At 41.6% G+C, this 13,962-nt stretch overlaps 1 protein-coding gene and 1 long non-coding RNA gene across 3 annotated transcripts in view; one reads left to right on the top strand and one right to left on the bottom strand.

Moving 5' to 3' along the window:
- Nucleotides 1-199, top strand: part of LOC308470484 — a 16,140-nt gene extending 15,941 nt beyond the window's left edge. For both annotated transcript variants that reach the window (XR_013982437.1, XR_013982438.1), the window contains exon 3: nucleotides 48-199. This is a non-coding gene — a long non-coding RNA (uncharacterized lncRNA). The remainder of the gene's footprint in view (nucleotides 1-47) is intronic.
- ADSS1 (adenylosuccinate synthase 1) overlaps nucleotides 1-13,962 on the bottom strand; it is a 27,390-nt gene extending 13,428 nt beyond the window's left edge. Inside the window, exons 1-5 of the mRNA XM_080992439.1 lie at nucleotides 13,662-13,962; nucleotides 4,044-4,146; nucleotides 3,043-3,105; nucleotides 1,589-1,639; nucleotides 488-554 (exon numbers count right to left, since the gene is read on the bottom strand). Of these exons, the coding sequence (XP_080848565.1) occupies nucleotides 488-554; nucleotides 1,589-1,639; nucleotides 3,043-3,105; nucleotides 4,044-4,146; nucleotides 13,662-13,862 (485 nt within the window). The 5' untranslated portion in view covers nucleotides 13,863-13,962. The remainder of the gene's footprint in view (nucleotides 1-487; nucleotides 555-1,588; nucleotides 1,640-3,042; nucleotides 3,106-4,043; nucleotides 4,147-13,661) is intronic.

Genomic DNA, 13,962 nt, shown 5'->3' with positions numbered 1-13,962 from the left:
AAGCACAATATTGTCATGTGGAACTATTGTTTTAATTCTGCTTCCAGGTGACTGTGAAAGACCACTGCCTTGGCAGCACTGAAGTAGCCTAGAGCAGAAACAACCAGACTTCTTGTGAGATCAGCACCACATATACTACACCCTTGATATTTTGGTAATTACTTAAGGGCAATTAAAACTAAAAGTTTGCTGCATCAGACTTTTCTGAGCAGGAGCTTCCATTATGTCTGGGCCCCTATTATTCTCTTCAACATCCCACAGCATAATTTTTACTCCATCCAGGAATTCAAAGGGTGCTGTCATGTTGCCTGTGGTCCCTGTAAATCCAGAGTTTGGTCATGCAGAGCTCTCTTGGAAGTCAATATGTATTTATCAGTTTTATTTATTAATTAATATGCTGAAGAGATCAAATACAGGGCACCCTATTCTTACAGACTTAAGCCATATCTATGTAGCAGAATTCAGGTATACCAAGATGCATAATTACTTTTTCCCTTCTTGCGCTTGCCGCTGCACTTCTTGAAGTCCATCCACTGCCTGGTGAAAATCAAACACTGTACAGCACAGGAGAAGAATCAAAGGAGACAAAAAAAACAGTTTGGCTTTCAAGTATCACACACACATTATTTGAGTAGCAAAGTTAAATAAGCCTTTGTGATTCTCAGTAACATCATTTCTGAGAGTCAAGCAACTGGATCAGATCCAGACACTGGATCCGAGATGTTTATGGAGTGCCTGCTCCAACTGTCTCTGTGTCTACATTTGTTTTGTTACCTTGTTAACATTGTAAGCTATTTATATTTTGGACGATATCTGGGGTTTATTTTCCAGAAACAGCAGCATTAAATGCTAAATACTAAACTGCCAGCAACTTTTAAATGTATCTTAATAAAAAATAATTTCTACTACTGGAAGGTACAGGTAAGTGCTCCCTCCTAGTTCTATTAAAATTAATAGGCTTTTGCACCACACTTGGCATTTTAATACTGAAAGATTTTAACAAGAAATTGATGCATATAAAAGGATGTTATATTATCAATATATAGTACTACTGATATCCAGCAGTTAGCAACATGCTAAATATATACATATATATATTTATTAGTATTAATGTTGTTGTATAATGAACTTAATCACAATACTGGCATTCACATAAGGGACTAGTTCAACAGAGGTGCCTGCTGGAGGAAGGGAAGGAGAAGGCAAATTTTGCAGAGCCCATCTCCCCCCTGCAGCTATTCTGGGGCTTCCCCCCTGCTTCAAAAACCCGTAACAGGTTTTCAGGGAGCTTCAGGAGCAAGGAGTAATTGGCAAGAATCATGTCCCCACCTCCAGTCAATGAACTCAACTCATGGGAAGTATTGATCCAACCCCATACATATTAAGCAGGGGGAGGTGGGGTTTTTTTTTAACTCTTAATTATTGCACTGAGCATATTCAAAAAGAGATTACTCGCCATCTATGTTATGAAACACAAACTCTCCTCAGTGCAAATAATGGGTTTGGATGGCCAACAAAGATCCTAGAAATGCAAAGTGCCTATAATTTGTTTGTATATAAAGACTTTCTCTACCAGACTGCCACTTACCAATGTGTGCCCTGTCTGATATGATGAGTCTTTTCTCCCAGTCTCTTAAACCTGTCAGAAGAAATGCGGTGCCAGTTAGGTTTCTGCTCCCAAGGGGCTACAACACTGAGATACGAGTTTATTCAGTTGTCCCATCAGTTTAAAATTATTTATTTAAAGAAAAGAAACACAGACACATCAAATGCAGCAAATACACATGTAATGTATTATGAGCAAAACCAAAACAAAATCAATATGTGCTCCTTATGGAGTGGTTTTTGTTAAGAGGGCAAAGTTCAGATAGTAAGGAGCCCCCAAGATTGTTGGGCTGTAGTTGTTTTTTACACACAACTCCCTCCACAGCTATATTCAGCTCACTAAAGCACAAAAATACAGCCATGCTCTGGCTTCCAGGAGTGACTTTTACCTCCTTTCATAGTTGTTGTTGTTCTTTAGTCATTTAGTCATGTCCGACTCTTCGTGACCCCATGGACCAGAGCACGCCAGGCACTCCTGTCTTCCACTGCCTCCCGCAGTTTGGTCAGACTCATGCTGGTAGCTTCGAGAACACTGTCCAACCATCTCGTCCTCTGTCGTCCCCTTCTCTTTGTGCCCTCCATCTTTCTCAACATCAGGGTCTTTTCCAGGGAGTCTTCTCTTCTCTCGAGGTGGCCAAAGTATTGGAGCCTCAGCTTCAGGATCTGTCCTTCCAGTGAGCACTCAGGGCTGATTTCCTTAAGAATGGATGCGTTTGATCTTCTTGCAGTCCACGGGACTCTCAAGAGTCTCCTCCAGCACCATAATTCAAGAGCATCAATTCTTCGGCGATCAGCCTTCTTTATGGTCCAGCTCTCACTTCCATACATCACTACTGGGAAAACCATGGCTTTAACTATACGGACCTTTGTTGGCAAGGTGATGTCTCTGCTTTTTAAGATGCTGTCTAGGTTTGCCATCGCCTTTCTCCCAAGGAGAAGGTGTCTTTTAATTTAATTTAATTTAATTTAAACCTTTCATAGTAGGAGTTGTAAAATGCAAAGATAGGAAGCAGTTTTGTGTTTGTTTGTTTGTTTGTTTGTTTGTTTGTTTGTTTGTAACATTAATTACTCCTCCTTGCATTCAAGGATCTCAATTTTGTGACAGCATATTTACTCAATTGTGATTTGCAAATGAGGACATGCTACATTAAGTGGAGCCTCCTCTGGATATTGCTGTGGCAGGCAATGTGTGGAACAAATTTCAGGAGCTCCTTATCAGGTGAACATTCTAGCAACTTTCATACAATCTGTTTATTTACTTGTGATTTGGATGTCATGTTTAAATAATAGTATGTCTAAAGCATCTTATTATTTGAATGCATGTAGGCTTAGGGCATACTATAACCATGACCTGTAAATTTCCCTGATAAATGTGAAATTACCTGCAATGGGAAAAATACACTGCTTTTAAAGAAAATCAAAACATTACATACAAACCTTTTTTCTCATTTTTTTCAGCTTCTTCAAATAAGCCTGGCAAATGTATGACTACCCCATTCCCTAAAAAAAGAAAAGAAAGAAATGTGTAATTGTGACAGCAAACCATTAAACAGTCATCTTTCAAAGTAATGCACAAAGCATTAGGGTACTAGCAGTTGTCCTAATGCTTAAGTCAGACCAACTGACAATGGATTGGGTCAAAAACGCTTTCCCAACTCCATTAACTGGAGTAATCAATCAGTCGTCATCATCATCATCACCACCACCACCAAATACTCTGCCCATCTGGCTGGGTTGCCCCAGCCACTCTGAGTGGCTTAACACATATAAAAACATAATATCTGTATCCAGGCATAGGCAAACTCAGCCCTCCAGATGTTTCGGGACTACAACTCCCGTCATCCCTGACCACTGGTCCTGTTAGCTAGGGATGATGGGAGTTGTAGTCCCAAAACATCTGGAGGGCCGATTTTGCCTATGCCTGATCTGTATCCATTCAATGCATTATCTTGGAATGCTACTGAATGGACCTCTTTCAAACAAGCATACAAGTCCAAACTTAGTAGATCTTCTATAGATTCAGCTCTAAGCAGCTGCTTTGATACGTCAATTCCTACTACTTTTTATAAAGCTGCTAATTAAATTCCAGGAGCAATGGCAATCATGCTGAAGATACAGGAGGATTAGAAATGTGGAGGGATGGTAACAGCTGTTCCTTTTGTTCCCAATAACACTCCCCACCCCCCACCCTGACCAAAAAACCCACTATGCAATTGCTTCTCTTTGAATCTTCTGGAAATTTTTTATTTTCCATACTAGTGACAGTCAATAGGTCACCTGTGATATCAAAGGAGGGAAGAAAAAGCTGAGTGTTTAACCTTGTCTTACTTACAGTAGTGTAAACAATAAATGTTATTGCTCACGCAATAAAGAATCCATTTATAGTTGAATTTCCCCAACTTGAATCTCAAGTCTCCAAACCAGACATTTATACTTACCAATTAGAGAAATTGCCTTGGGATTAATTATACCACTAGGGAAGAGGTGAAAATCATATTCCTTCCCATCAACAACCACGGTATGGCCTGCATTATTTCCACCCTGCCAAAACAAATACAAAAAATGATTACTGAAATAATTTTAACCTGTTTTTGCTATAAGCAAAGAATGCTATTGATTTGGACTGAAAATATGTGTTCATGTTTTTTAATCGCATTCATAGTTAACTGAATTTCAGCCTAACTATATTAAGGAGTTGAACTAATATTGTTATTCACTGCTCATCTGCTTCAGAGGGGGTGGGAGGAGGGTGTCATACGATGGAGATCTGCTAAGACAAAAAAAAAGAAGAAAAACAGCACCACTGCCCCCCAAGTCACTTTATTCCCACCACTACCACTTAGGATTACTCTGTAACTGATTTACTGTACTTCAATATTCATTCGTTGCCTTTTACTGTACTAAGGTAGGTCAAATAAAACAGACTGCAGAGCTTTTCCATCTGCTCTGTTGTTAAGACCAGCTCTGCCAGGCTCCTCCTCCAACTGTTATCCACATCAACCATTCCATCAGAGAAAAACTGGACTACATGGCTTCATCAACTCTACTGCAAGAACACTAACTTTTGGCTCCTCTGCTCCTTGAAATCTTTCAGCTGTAGCTGCTAATTGAAACTTAATTTTTGCAAATTTCTTCATTGAGGGTGTCTTAAAAATATATGCTTGGGTGTAAGAAATTCAAATCTGCTATTATTTTTGTGACTGGGCAACATTTAGATTGATAAGTCTACGTAATCTTGCTTTTGGAAAACCAAATTATTTTTATTTTACCTTCTGTAAATGTCAGGTAATGTGCTACACACACACACACACACACACACACACAACTTTACGTACATTTTACTTACCAAGCAAAACAAAATTACATTAATGTAACCAAAATATAGTTTCTTGTAAGATTCTCCTCTCCGAAAAATATCCATGGACATTTTGCATTTTGACACCATTGGAATCCACTTACTGTAGAAGTGAGTCCAGCTGCTATTACTAAATCTCTCTTATTTATTTACTCTTACGCAGTAACTACACAAAAAAACTGTGAAGTTTGTTTTTTCCTACTCTTCTCTTACAGCTGTTAGCCTTTTCACAAGACACCTTAATTCTAATTAAAGGTGCCTTCTCCATTTCAAATTAGAAACACTTGCAATGCGTATGCAAACAATCATCAAGGTGATGTGGGAATAAATGTGACTTTTAAGAGGGAAAAGAGCAAAACCTATTTACTGAGCTGTGCAGCATGTGCTTTGTACACAAATAGCCCAAGAGGTCTTTTTATGATTATGTAGACAAATTTCATAAGATGCCTTTTGTATTTTCTGTGTCTACAATTATAAAAAAAGACTGCAGTGATTAAAAGTCTAGATTAAAAGGCATTAGACAGTAAAATTGCCTCTGTTCCCTTTCATCAAATTATAGAAATACAGTATTAACACCCCACTCACCCAGGCAAGTTATACAAGGAAGTGAGCTTTGCTATTAACTTGCCTGCAAGTATCATAAATTCAAACAACAAAGAAGATAAAACAAGTATCATTTGAACTTAATTTTCAGTTACTGACTTGATTGTTACTCAGGATAATAAACCTAAGATTTTGATGAGGGCACTGCAAGCCAGCCTTGTTTTCTTACAGAGCTTTGGTAACTTTAAACTTGACCTTCTCATATAATACGGGTGATCCTGGAGCGATTTTATCAGTACCCAAAGGAGAAGCCCAAGTTTAAAATAGCAATGTCACCATGTAGTTTTAAATCCTCCACAGATGTAAGGACTCCCATAAGTGAGGCTCTTTCTTCAGATGCAAACAGATGCCCGGGAGATAGATATAATAAACAAAGAAGCATAAACAAGGTTGCTTCTGAAATGTATTAACGAACAACCTTTCTAGTCTTTTGAGATGTAATAATAATAATAATAATAATTTTTATTTATACCCCGCCCTCCCCAGCCAAGGCCGGGCTCAGAGCAGCTTACAAGCAATAATAAAAACAAGTTGAATGATTACAACTTAAAAACAAAATTAAAATACAACATTAAAATATTGAACCATTAAAATATTAAAATGTAGGCTCCTCGCAGAAGGAGAAGGAAAAGAAAAAAAGAAAGAGAGGGAGGGAATCAAATTGGCTCCAAGCCAAAGGCCAGGTGGAACAACTCTGTCTTACAGGCCCTGCGGAAAGAAATCAGATCCTGCAGGGCCCTGGTCTCATGAGACAGAGCATTCCACCAGGCCGGAGCCAGAGTTGAAAAGGTCCTGGCTCTGGTTGAAGCCAATCTAACTTCCTTAGGGCCCGGGGCCACTAGGGTGTTGCTATTTATGGACCTTGAGGCTCTCCGTGGGGCATAACGGGAGAGGCGGTCTCATAGGTACGAGGGTCCTAGGCTGTGAAGGGCTTTAAAGGTCAAAAGCAGCACCTTAAATCTGACCCTGTACTCCACCGGGAGCCAGTGCAGCTTGAAAAGCACTGGATGAATATGCTCCCATGGCAGGGACCCCGTGAGGAGCCTCGCTGCAGCATTCTGCACCCGCTGGAGTTTCTGGGACAGCTTCAAGGGCAGCCCTGTGTAGAGCGAATTACAGTAGTCAAGCCTGGAGATGACCGTCACATGGATCACTGTGGCCAGGTCGGGGCGGGAAAGGTAAAATAAATTAAGATACCCACATTCAAAACCTAAGAAAGAGACTGAAACAAAACCAATCATGAAACTATCATATTCCAGTTGGTTAGAGCGTGATGCTGATAACACCAAGGTTGCAGGCTCAATCCCTGTTAAGGGTCAGCTGCATATTCCTGCATTGCAGGGGGTTGGACTAGATGATCCTCAGGGTCCCTTGTAACTCTATGATTCTACATATCTGCATCTCCCCTCACTATTCATTTTATTTTCTCTGTCTTTCACGCTGTCAGAAGCAAGCTTCCTTAGGACTCATGGGGTTTTTGCTGTTTTTCTTTGCTTATGTTACTAGACAGGCTGCCTCACTCTGGGTAATGAAAGGGCCAGTTTTAAAGTGGCAGATATTCATAGAATCATAGTTGGACGGAACCCCCAAGTGGTCCAACCCCCGCCCCCCCCCCCCCCCCGCAATGCAGGAATCTCAGCTAAAGCATCCATGACAGATGACCATCCAACTGTCCTTAAAATCTTCCAAGGAAGGAGAGTCCACAGCCTCCCGAGGGAGACCGTTCCACCATTTAACGATAAAAGGATGTCAATAAAGGTTATTTGTATCAAAGGGGGTGCACACATACTCAGAAGGCAACCCCACTGTGTTCACGAAAGGTTATGTCCAGGTAAGTGCATGATTGTGGTTTTAGCTTATTTCAATAGGGAACAGTGCAGTGGGGCAGAAACACTCACCTGGCCTCCGATCAGTCACATCACTGCTGCTTACCAGCTGATGCAAGAAGAGGAGCAAGGGGACATGACATTTCTCCCCATCTACTTCCCAGTGAGCAGCAGTGACTGACCTGCAGCCAGGAGAGCACAGTTACCCCACCACTGGCTTATTATTTTTTACCACCGTTGATGGAATCTTTCAAGAAGTTGGAGATGGTGTTTGTAAGTGGTCCATGTTTCACAAGCATACAGTAGACAGGCGAACTAGTACCAGTGTACTGGATGAAGCAAAGATCACCAGTGTTGAAGCAATAATTCTTCAACATCAACTTCGTTGGACTGGTCATGTTGTGCGGATGCCTGATTATAGTCTTCCAAAGCAACAACTCTACTCCGAACTTAGAAATGGTAAGCGTAATGCTGTTGGGCAACAAAAGAGGTTCAAAGACTCTCAAGACAAATCTTTTTTTAAAAAAAGTACGTTGTATAAACACCAAGAACTAGGAAACACTGGCTTGCAGGCGCTCCAATTGGAGAACAGCCTTTACCAAAGGTGTCATGTGTTTTGAAGATGCTCTCAGGACAAAAGGGAGAAATGTGCTAAGAGGAAGGCATGCTTGGCAAATCCACACCGTGATCAACTCCTGCCTGGGAACCAAGGTCCCCACTGTGGAAGGACGTGTGGGTCCAGAATTGGCCTCCACAGTCACTTAGGGACTCATTGTTAAAACTGTGTTTATGGAAGACAATCTTACTCAGCTATGAGGGATCGCCAAAGAGAGAGAGAAAGAGAGATTTTTTTTACCACCATGGGTGCTGCTACTTAGATTTTCTGGCACCAAAATGTATCAGATCACCCCAGTAAAACACCAGTGTTGGGCTATATAAATAATTTAACCCATAAAACTTGGGAGTTCAGATTTTGTTTAACACTACATAAAGTATAGACACGCCCTCATTCTTAATTTAAAGCTTTCCCCATCACTTGAGAAAATGTATGACAGCATACTAGCTTTCATTTTCATAGATAACTGTGGTATTAAAAGCCAGAAATCTGGCTCTGCTCTTAATCATTTATTTTTTTAATGGGATTATGCTGACTACCTTTCAAACCTCTAGTTAAAGAGGTATTTATTAGTGGCAAGATGAAGATTTTTGTTAAAATTATCAACTCACATTTGAGAACTCTTGAGAGGCGAACTGACACAAACCTGTTTGTGAATAAGCACCAGTGAACTCCGATTTACTAAACTCGGACATATTTCTCAACTCAGAACTGTGCTGTTAAAATGCTTGGGTGTATTAGTAAGACCTGTCATTTTTTATTTCTTGACATCTCTCTTCGACTTCATTCTTCAGTTACCTTCCCACCCCACCCCAACACCTCATTCTGACATGAGGATGTGCTCAACATCTTCCACAGGGAAGACAAATAATATATTCAGCTTCTCTCTCCCCTGCCCTTCCATCTAACTGTCCAAGTGCCTCTTATTCAAATAAATTTTAATTGTTCACCTTAAAAGAATTTTTTAAGATGCATGTTGCTGAACACATTGTTCAGTTGCTTTGCTTGTTTAGCCCAGTTTGTGCTCCTTCTGTTCTCAGTTGGGCAAGACTTTCTCTTTTTAAAGGAAGTATTCTTGCCTTTCATGATTTCCTTGATTTTGCTCATAAAGCAGCTGGCATCCGCTTGAATTTCATAATCTGTGGTATAGATTCTATCTGAGCCTCTATTATTGTGGTTTTAAAGAACCTCCATGAATCCTGAAGATATATTTTCTGCTTCCTCTTTCGAGATGAAATGTTTAAGAATGTACCTTAACTTCCTGAGGATTTAATACTGTGTACTAAACAGATGATGACCCAATAAAAGCATTGACTGTAGTGAAAAAAGCTCTAAACAAATTGAGAACTATGAAAAGAAAACAAGGAGTGGGAATATTTGGGAGAATATTTTTTAAAAGGAGGTCTCAGGGTTAACTGGCGAGTGGGATAAGCTTATGATCAGTAGTTGACTAGACAAGGGATTAGAAAGGATGGAGAAAGGGACAGGATAAAAACATAAGGAGATGTAGCAAACTAAAGAATATAGACTAGGGTGCCAATGAAAGATAAGTCGGGAAGTCTTTACTTACTATAAGATGATGAATGGATGTACTGTAATATGTTTTATGTAATTTGAAAAATGTGTAAAAATAAAGTGGAGGGGGGAGAACTATGAAAAACACAGAGAAATTTAAATTCACTGACGGAAAACAAACTATTTAAAAATTCCACATCATTACTAACAGTTTCACTATTGAAAAACTATCATAAGATTTAAAAGTGAGATCATAAGAGCAAGCTGGATCAGGCCAGTGACCCATCCTGTTCTCACAGTGATCAACCAGATGTTTATAGGAAGCATGCAAGCAGAACCTGAGCTTTTAAAAAAGTGTAAAGAGATAACCTGAGAGTTCTTGCTATGGCATCAGCTTCCCTCCAGCCTTAATATGAAGCCACTGAGAGTAGCCACTAAGGGATTTCAAGCACGGTATAAGTATTCATACCCAGCATTATTTCTCAGTTGCATTTGCAACAGGTGTGGCCATGCAAATTCTAGATAAGTGTCTGGATGCTACAGAATGATGCCCAACATACTGAGACTGAATCTTGGTAAGTTGGAGATCTTGTGGCTAGACAGTCCACCATTCCAGGAGCTGTGCAATTTGGGAAGAGTTGCACTTCCCCTGAAGCAGATGACATGTAGTTTAGGGGTGCTCCTTGATACATCTTTGTTGCTGAAGACGCAAGCAGCTCTGTGGCTGGAAGCACCTTTAAGAGCTTCAGGTGGTATGACAGCTGCAACACTTTCTGGACACAGTGACACATGTGTTGATAAACTCAAGAGTGAACTACTGCAGATGTGTTCTATATGGCACTGTTCTTGGTCCAGCTGATACAGGATGTGGTAAACACTAGGTGCCAAGGTTCTTACCACGAACCTGTAACACTGCTCTTAAAAGCAAGGCATTAGCTGTCAATCAGCTTCTTGGCCAGGTTTAAGGTTTCGGTACTAACCTACAAAGCCCTAAACCTAAACAACTTGGGACCGCCTCCAAAAGGATCTCCCAAAGCTAGGTGAATGGGCACTAAAATGTCAACTGCAATTCACTGTAATCAAGTGCAAAGCGATGCACACTGAAACAAAAAAATAAACCCTATATAATACAGAGTCTGAACTGTCGCCACATGTCAAAAAGGCTACTATAGCTACACAATGTTGCAAAAAGGCAACCAAAATTATCAGGAGTGGAATAACTTCCCCATAAGAAAGGTTACAACATTTGGAACTTTTTAGTTCAGAAAAAAGGTGAACAGGGCAGTTATGACAGAGGTGCATAAAATGACATGTGGCGAGGAGAAGAGGAGAAAGCAGGTATGTTTTTCTCCCTTTCTCATACTATTAGAATTCAATGAACCTGAATGTTGGAAGGTTTTAGACAGAAGGAAGTATTTCTTAACACAGCGCACAGAGAAATCCACTGCCACGAGATGAAACAGTTGGCAAAACCAGCTTTAAAAGTGGGGTAGGTAAATTAATGGAGCATAAGGCTGTCAATGGTTAGTAGCCATGAAAGCAATATACTAGCTCCACTGTTGGGAGAAAATATGCCTTTGAATAAAAGTTGTTAGGAATCACAAGTGGGAAGAGTGCGGTTCCACTAATTTCTGCTTGTGGGGCTTCCCATAGGTCCAGCCACTGTGCTAGACTTGGTGGGTCAATAGTCTGACCCAACTACCCTGTTCTTAGGTTACCTAACAGAATGTCTTATCCATACAGACTTGCCCAATCACTAAGTTCTTCTACTGAGCCTTCCCAGGTCATGGCACAACCTCCTCTCCAAAAGAAAGGAAGACTGCCATTTCAATGCCTGCTAAAGAGCCATCTGTTCTCTGACGCCTTTTCCCTGACCAGTTATGTTGATGATCTTATCTTTTATTTGTACTTCATGGTTTTTGTGAACCACCTTGTGATATGTTATGAAAAGCACTAGACAGATATTTTAAATAAACTGATGAAGTGCTCTGGTTAGTTAGAAAGTATGCCCAGGCAGAAAACAATTAACTGATAGCAACATGAATTTCAAGAATAATTTCTTTAGTGCCAGGGAGAGGACCCGTCTACAGATTTTTTTGCATTTAACAAAATTTATAAAACCGCTTGACTGTAATAAAACCTCTAAGTGGTTCACATGAAATATTAAAATTATAAATAAATACCACTTCAAAACGATTCAAAGCATTTAAAAATAAATAAAATTAGTAGTAAAAGAGAGTAAAACATTTCAACAGCGACGTGCCTGGATAGGTTTCCTTCAACAAAAAGGTTTTGAGCAGACCTTGAAAAGAGTCCAACAAAGGCACCTGATGTCAACAGACAGGGAGTTCTGAAGAGCAGGCACTGCCTACATTTTATTAGATTGATTTCTTACAGCTGCAAAACATGTATTTTGTGGTGCCTGTAACAGTGACAGCTCCACAGACCAAAGCAGTCGAGAGTGCATACATGGGGTAAGGCGATCCCGAAAGTAAACTGGCTCCTAGCCGTTAAGGGTTTTATATGCCAACGATAACAACTCGAACCTGGCTGGATGAGGCGCTTGTTCAGAGAGAAGCCACTAGATGTTTACTAACTGCAGTTGAAAGATGTTCCCAAGTCTCAGAGTGACATTTTCACAAACACCACAACAAACCTGATAGTGGAAAGAACTGGACAATACACAACTGCATTTCATATATCTGGTTTATTTCACCATTCCTCAAGTGAGTGCACACACACACAGCTCATTTTATCATCACAACCACCCTGTGAAGTAGGCTAGACAGAAAATGTGACTACTCCAACTGGCATAATGGCTATGAACCCCTATCTCCCCAATCCTAAATCTATACTACCGCTGCCACCCTCGCCCGGCTCATTTAGAGTCTTAATATGTGACTGGAGAAGGCAAGCAGAAGAATAAAGAAACACTGCTACCTTCGTCACATTTAGCTTGGCCCACGATAATGCACGGATAGCATACTATGTGTGAGTGTTGGGCTGCACTAGTCACCTTCAGCAACCTTCCCTTGCAGAAGGCCGTCACCTGACACCTGCTGCAAATACCCGCCCCCAGCAGATTCACTACTGTCCAGACACACAGGTTCTGGCACTGAGACCATGCTTGTCTAGATCTCGGGATCTTATGTCATTTATCGCCAAGGGTCAGCTATTTCTATTTGTAGCTCAAGGCGTGCAGGCTTACTTTCCTCTTCCCAAGCGGCATTCAGTCTGCAGCAAGCCACCCTCCTCTGTGCTGTAGCAGCCAGGGAGGACGCAAAGTAAGGTGGGTGGGAAGAAAGTGAAGAAGGAGAAATATGGTGGGGGGGGGGGAGAGAGGAGGGGGAACAATAAGGGTTAATGCACCAAAATCATAGAACTGTAGAGTTGGCAGGGACCCTGAGGATCATTTCCTCCAACCACCTGCAAGGCAGGAATAGACGGCTGTCCCCATGCGGGGAATAAACCTGCAGCCTTGGCATGAACATCACCACGCTCTAACCAACTCCAAAATAATAATAATAATAATAATAATAATAATAATAATAATTCCTTGTCGGCATCCATCTGTCTCAAGAGACAAGCGAAGAATACACCATCTGGGGTAAGGTCAAACCACTGGAGAGTTACAGCAGCTAATAATATTAATAATAGTAAATAAGTGGGAAGGAAGAGGAGATGAGAGGATGAATATGACCTAGGTTGAAATCTCAACGCAGCCATGAAACTCAGTCAGTGGCCGTGACCTTGGGCCAGTCGTACTTCTCTCAGCCTAGCCTACACCGCAGGGTTGCTGTGCGGATAAAAAAAGGGTGGAAACCCCGGGGAAAGGCTAGAGTCTTGAAAGGGAGAATGGAAGGATTTGAAACGGCGGCAACTATCAGCGCCACCATATAAGCCACTTAGGATTCCCTCGGCAGGACAGAAAGGTCACAAATAGGAGAGCAACAGAAAAAGCGGCAGCGAGCCTTTTCCTTTAGGGAAGTGTTTAATATTTCATGCTGTACTGTTTTTAACACTTGATTGGAAGCCGCCCAGAGTGGCTAGGGAAACTCAGCCAGATGGCGGGGCATAAATTAATTCATTATTATTATTATTTCATGCAAGACTTCAGAAGGGCTGAAGTGCCACCACCCACCTGGCACCTGCAAACGACGTCGGCCTCCGTGGCCAGCAGGTCCACCACCTTGCCTTTGCCTTCGTCCCCCCACTGCGAGCCCAGCACCACCGTCACCCGGTTGCCGCCCGGCTCGCTCCGCAGCCGCTTCAGGCCACCGGCGCCGGCTGGGTGAGGGGCGCGGTCATTGGACGCGGCCGTCGCCGCCCGGGTGCCCGACATAACGCTGGCTGGACGGCTCTGTCGGCGGCCTGAGAGGAATCCCTTCTGCTCGCACGAGCCCACCTCCAGTGCCCGCGCCACCCGCTCGCCCGCTCTTCGC

The sequence above is a fragment of the Podarcis pityusensis genome (assembly GCF_964106645.2).
Source record: "Podarcis pityusensis genome assembly, chromosome: 1".
NCBI classification, from domain to species: Eukaryota; Metazoa; Chordata; class Lepidosauria; order Squamata; family Lacertidae; genus Podarcis; species Podarcis pityusensis.
Note: the sequence above shows the minus strand (reverse complement) of the source record. Positions and strands in the feature narration are given on the sequence as shown.